The sequence below is a fragment of the Trachymyrmex septentrionalis genome, unplaced genomic scaffold (assembly GCF_001594115.1).
Source record: "Trachymyrmex septentrionalis isolate Tsep2-gDNA-1 unplaced genomic scaffold, Tsep1.0 scaffold40, whole genome shotgun sequence".
NCBI lineage: Eukaryota > Metazoa > Arthropoda > Insecta > Hymenoptera > Formicidae > Trachymyrmex > Trachymyrmex septentrionalis.
The window spans coordinates 3,149,613-3,156,389 of record NW_017305569.1 but is presented as its reverse complement, the minus strand read 5'-3'; the positions used below and the strand labels follow the sequence as shown (position 1 = coordinate 3,156,389).

The 6,777-nt window shown below is 36.8% G+C and overlaps 1 protein-coding gene across 11 annotated transcripts in view; it reads right to left on the bottom strand.

The window, feature by feature from the left end:
• The window catches only part of LOC108751099 (tensin-1), a 201,708-nt gene that overhangs the window by 30,774 nt on the left and 164,157 nt on the right, over positions 1–6,777 (bottom strand). For all 11 annotated transcript variants that reach the window (XM_018491068.1, XM_018491070.1, XM_018491071.1 and 8 more), the window contains 2 exons: positions 4,211–4,508; positions 3,109–3,346 (listed from right to left, as the gene is read on the bottom strand). In XM_018491068.1, the coding sequence (XP_018346570.1) occupies positions 3,109–3,346; positions 4,211–4,508 (536 nt within the window). The remainder of the gene's footprint in view (positions 1–3,108; positions 3,347–4,210; positions 4,509–6,777) is intronic.

Here is a 6,777-nt window from a genome sequence, read left to right as displayed (position 1 = left end):
TATATATATATATATATATATATATATATATATATATATACATACATATTTATATATAAAATACCATCTTAAGTTAAAAAATGGTTTTCGCTTGCATCACAAATATTAACTTTTCTCAGATGAATCGACTTTTTTTCAATTTAAACGGATCTACCTTTAATTCCACATTTCTCTACTATATTTTGCAGTTTCTCAAACAGGTCAACCTAAGGGATCAAATACACAGACAAGATTCGTATGAAATTACCCGGAACCGTGAAAGATTCATTACATTTCCGCCTCGCTTCGCGCGTCACCCGATCAAAGAAGTTCGAGAACTTTTTCGTACTAGTTCATATAACTCAGCGGTTCGTTAAAGCAGATCGTTTGTGCGAGCACGGTGCCATAGGAAACTTATATTCTGTCGCGTGGGTGCAACGTGTGGGCATCGCGACGCTTCCGTCTCGATCAGAGTTCGTTACACTCGTCGATTCGCTGACGAGAAGAAACTCTCTTCGTGCCAGTAAACGTTGTCTTGCAACGTGGAAATACCCCCGTCGCCTATTAACTTTTTTGCTTTCGCCCGACAGCAAGGAAAATCGCAAATGCACCATAGACTCACATTAAATCATTAGACAAAGTAGCGACGCAAATCGAAGATATAAACGCCAATTGATGCGGGCGCGCCCGCCGGCGACAAATCGCTTCGATCGTGCTTGACGGCACGAGTGGGACTGGAACGATTTAAGTGTGATTTAGAACGTCTGAACTCAATACAATGAAAGGACAATTAAGAGGGACGGCTTGGGAAACGGCGTGCCGAGATGGTTTAGAAATCGCGAGTGTGATCGAGCTAGCTTCCTTCATGGCTTGTTCAAACAGAAATGAAATCTTTATTCTAAAATTTTATAGCTAGTTCAAAAAATATGCATTGGATTTTGCCAAGATAGTAAAACGTTAATTTTAATTTTTAATAGATATACAAATATATTTATGAATCTTCGAACAATTGGAACTTCGACGGGGAGAAACTGGCGCGCGGTAATCTAGTGTGCCGAATTATGCGGAAGAATCTGGATATAATCGATCGCGTTCTGACAACGACAGAATACTCGATCTCTTTTGCTCACGAGGGGGGCGAAGGGGGGGGGAGAGGGGATGGCTACCAAGAGATGGAATTGATTTCAGTTTGGTCACACCTTTCAGTTGGTAAATAGGGGGAGGGAGGGGGTGGATATCCGACAGATGGGTCGCTGACAGTATTGCGGTTAAACTACCGGCATTCAATCGGTACAACACACAACCTATCCATTGATCTAGTCGTCTCCCTTCGGCCGCAGGGTCACGCTGCTCACGGGCACCCTCCATTTTTCTTTCCGGTCTCGTCCGTCACTCTTCGTCCCGTAACAAACGGCGTCGATTTAGCATTACGCGCAAATTTGGGTCACAGCTTTATTGGAACCCACCGGCCGATCGCTAACGAAATGAATTGACTCCGAGAGCGTTGGTCGTCCCGTGTTGCCGGCGCGTGCTTTTGGAGGAATCATGGCGATGACGCAATCGTCTCGATTAAAGCAGTATACCGTGCAGAACAAATCGCTACATTGGAATCTATTATCCTTTGCTAAGCGTGACTAAAATCGTATAACGAATCTTCTATTTGATAATGAGATTTGATTAATTTAAATAGTCATTTAATAGCGGCACAGCATTTGTAGTGGAATTGTTAATTTATTCTTTAAATAGATAAAGAGAAATTTAAAATAATTATAGGATACGGTAGAATTTGTTACAATTATTTCGTAATCTTAAATTGAAAATATGAGTTTAAAAAGTTTCCCATTTTTTTTTAATGTAAGGTTATAACAAATATTTTTCATATTTATGTAATTTTAATCGATATTTATATTTTTCGTAATTTGCATAGTATTTTCCAATTATAAATTTAGAAAGTGTATTTAATTATATATCGAGGGTATTCGTTGTGACAACTATTTTACTCATCTCATAAAAAAATCAGACTAGGGTATCAGAGAAAAGTGAAGATGTAAATAAGCAGCGACGGAGTAGAAATGCTATACTCGGAAGCGGTTAACGCAGTGGACCTTGCCCATCCATCGAGCCGACCTTTGATCTATTTCCAGCCGTGAAAATCACCCCCGTCGCGATAAACCGCCATTTTCCCTCCACTTGGCAGAACATATTTCCGGCGACGTTAGTCAGCGGTTCTAAATGCACTATACTGACTGCTGTTCTTTCGTCTAGTTTGCTTCCTCCCCCCCCCCTTGCTGTGAACACTAGCCAAGTTGTATTTCTGACTAGCTCTCGCTGTCAGATCGAGGTTAATTGGGTACTATTACGACGAAAATTAATATGTATTAGTTGACGACGATGAGTTCTCTTGATGTGGACCACGAATCCGGGCTTTCATGATAAAGATAAATTAATCGACAATCTCATACCGTAAAATTTACAACACGAGAGACAAACTAGTATTTTCATTTTCAAGAATCGTGTTAGGAACAAGAAATATGTAGTAAGAATTTGTTCCTATTGCATCGTGTCATATACTATTTATCACTTTATGTATATTTTATGTGAGCATTTTAGAAGTAAAACATGAAGATTCATGTTAATCTAAACGTCCGCAATGTTATTTTATATTCGAGAGTCTCGTTTATCATATTATATCGTCCATTTCTAAATTTTATTGGTATTCATTTTATTTAGTAGAAGCCAGAAACCGACTTTATATGAATTCATGTACAATTTTGATACATGAAAATCAATAACTTATTATAATTCACATTTTAACTATAAGTTGTGTATGACAATCGTTCAAATACTAATAACCAATTCAATCTAATCAATACTTAACTGTATGTATAAATTAAAAGTTTTTTTTTAATTAAATAATTTTTTAAATATTGTGTGTACTCTAAAAAACATTAGGTCTGTTTTTTTTCTTGCATGATTAATTTTTCTTCCTTTTTGCTCTACGTTGGCGAGAAAAAGGAAAAAGATGAACCGTGCAAGAAAGGTTCAGTTAAAAAGAACAGGCCTATAATTTTTCCTATCACTGTCATGTTTGAAAAGCTACGTTAAAAATATGAAGAAATTTGCACTCACCGTCGTCACTTATCTCGAGATTCGTGTAGCTGTCCCAATGCAAGATGGGATCGTTATGCGCTGATGCATGCGGCACGGCGGGTGTCGGCGCTGGGATTGGGCCGTCCTGACGTTTCGCGTCGGTGGCGAAGTAGAGTGTCACCACGCTGTCGGGCGGGCATCGAGGATCGTCGCAAGCGACATCGAGCTCCGATCGCGGGAAGGAGACGACGTTCTCCGTAATTACGCACGTGTGAAACTAAAGGAACAATGGTTGATATGAGAATATGCGCGACGTAATCAGTGATTGGCAGAAACAATTTATCTTGCTCAATGTCATACGCAAAGTCATGTACTACATACTAAGTGCTTTCATGTTTGTCAAGTTTACGGAGAGGTTTGCAACTGGTTTATTTTTATTGTGAAAAAAAATCAATTACAACAGATTACAAATTCAAATGCTATTATCGGTTTGCGTAAAGCACGTTGTAGTACGACATCATTAAAAAAAAAGTACGACTTTTTTTCTGCACAAGTATTGTAGCTTTAATAAAACAAAACTTAATGTCACGATTGATATATTTTTTTGTCACAGAGTTCTTATACATCAGTTTTTTACAGGAAAAATTAATAGTCTATAGTTATATTAACTAGATCGTTACGTTGTTTTCAGAATCGACTGTTTGCCCATCTGGCATAAAATTAATCGCGCAATGTCTTGATTGTCTTTTTTCTCGAACACGTAGATCTACTTCGCTGTCCTTGTGACTATTTACGAATAACTTTGCATAAACTATCATTTATGTCTGATTTCTCGTCGTGACACTTGCATGTCATAATACATTCATCATAAATGCATCATGCACGATGCATTTATAAATGGTATTTACTTGTATATGCGACAAATATAAACGGTATAAATGGATATTGGATCAAGCGATACATGTTACAATGTCGTGTAATTTTAGAAAAAGATACGAATTAAAGGTTTTACAAGATCACATTGTAATAAAATTAAATAAAAAAAATTTGTAATAATTTCTCAATAATTTTTAATAATATAAAAATAAATTATTATACGTATGAAATATAAATTTATTTTATATGTACATTGCTTTCTTACCTGGAGGGAAAACATAACTTCTCGAGTCTGCTTCGAGTATACCCTATGATAGCACTTGACCAAGATGTCGCCTCTCAATCGAAGTCCGCCGAGATTAACTGTAAATTCACGCGCGTTCGTTACTGAGTACAGATCCGAAGTGTAAACCGGTGTAAGTCCTTCGTATACTTTAAGAAAGGCTCGACAGCCCGTCGGCTCAAAGAGCGGCACTCCAAGGACTGTTAGGTGGGTCAGGTACAAAGGCGACTGGCTGATCCTCAAAGAACCTGACAGCAGTCCGCTAAAGTACTCGATGTATCTAGAAAATCCAGGAGATTATTATTGTATTTGGTATCCAAAAATAAATATGATATTACATTTTCAATTTTAAAATAATTTCTAATTCCTGACCCGCGATCGGATGGTTTAAAGGATTAAAGATGAATACCATAAATAACGAACGATAAATCGATGAGATTTACCAAGAGGTAATCTTCTTGGTACGAGCAACATTGCAAAGTAAAAAAAAAAAAAAAAAAAACGAAAGAGCAAATTTCTCTCAAGCCACAAATGCGCGCATGCATAAGAAACATGATGAATGGGATTGATGGTTCGACCAATGGAAGTCTTGGCCCGTGACACGAAGAGGTGTGCATGTCAGACGAGATAAGAGTACGTGCCACTAACGTTCGACATCGTTCGTCGTAAGAGATCTCTCGGAGGCAAGTTAGTAATGGTTTCATACACTTGCGAGAGTGCAACTACGCTAACGACATGCTAATGCTCGCGGCTCGCGGAATTAATGGAGGAACTCCAGTAGGCAGGACCGGAGAAGCGTGAGGACCACTACGAAGAGGAGGCGATATGACAAGCGAGAAAAAAAAAAGAATAAGAAGAAGAAGCGGCAAGGAAGTCGCCACGCACGCGGGCACACCTCGGTCGCGGCTCATTACAATCATTATGAATGCATACGGCGACGCGGATGACAAGGACGACGATAAGGATGATGATGACGGTAATGATACGGCGGTCGTGGTTACGACGGGGTCGATGGCGCGTAATACGCGCGATAAACTGCCGGATGGGTTGCGTTTATTTCGTTAAAAGAAACCGGTTGATCAAATAGCGAGTATAAATCTCGAGAGGAACGAAAACGTGCGTGGAAAAGAGCGAAAAAAAAGCAATGAAAAAAATAGAATGAATTAGATTTTCGTTGAGATCGAAAAATTTTGAAAAATTATATTAAAATTAGATATTTTATGTATTTATTCGGTCAATTATTTGAATATATGATCTTATATATAATGCTTATATACTAACGCTGATGTATCCGAATCATTTATTTGAAAATAATAATTATAAATGATTTTGTTAGAAATCATTTATAATAAATAATTATCTTCTATAACGATTATGTACTATAATTATTAATAATTACTATATTTTAAAAATGTAATGCTCTTATTTAGTTTCGTAATTATCCAAATAATAATTTTTATTGATGTAGTCAATTTAGAAAATAATTAATTATAATAAAATTATTTATAATTATTATATTTTCAATAAATAGTTCGGATACATCATTAATTATATAAGCATGATTATAAAATCACAAATATTTTTCGAATAATTTGTTATCTGTTCCACGTTAAATAAATGATTATATATAATATAATACGTAATTTCAATATAATTTGACGTTATTTACATATATTATTTATATTAGAGTAATTATTTTTATTTAGGTAATTGATTCTAAGAAGAATTATTAATCGTTCATGATAAAGAATAATTTTAGATCATTACATATGTATATCCAAATAATTATTCAAATAACTACGATATATTTTTAAATCATATGCATAGTAAATAAGATCAGCTTTATGGCTTATCGATATATTTTAATTTCTTAACGTAAACGGAAAAAAAACTTTTTTTCTTCAATCGCGGGTTGCGTTTAAGTCAGAAAATATTACGATGGCTGCAAGTGCAAACGAGATTAAAAGCGACAGCCGCATGCAAACCCGACTGCGTTTCATTACGGTCATTATGAATGCATACGGCGACACAGCGATGAAGTAAACGATAAGGCTGCCGATGATGATGATGATGAGAGCTCGCTATCTTTAGATCAATGGTTCATAGTACGCGTGGATAGAACCGGCTGACAGAAACATCTCTTCAACAACAAAAACGTTAAGTGTCCTACACGGCCGATCATTTTATTTTGTTGCTGCCATCTTGCCTCGCGATCTTCCCTCACCGGTAAATGTTGTAATCATGGTGTGAACGAAGCGATTACGGGAGTTGCAATTTTAAAAGTCGTCGATGCTATTCCGAAGTTCTGAGGAATCTCGAACGAATTTCCGGAACCCATTATAGAGGAATGATCGGATAGGCATCAACATGATTAATAGCGGCAAAGGAACACGAAGGATGGCAGAAAACGAGCATGGATGATTGAAGATGATGACGACTAGATAATGAGAACTCAACATTTCAAGTTGATGGTGCGTAGAACAGATAACAAATAGGATGGCTGCTCAATAGGAAGGACGTAAGGTGTCCTTCTTAACAGGATCGCTTTA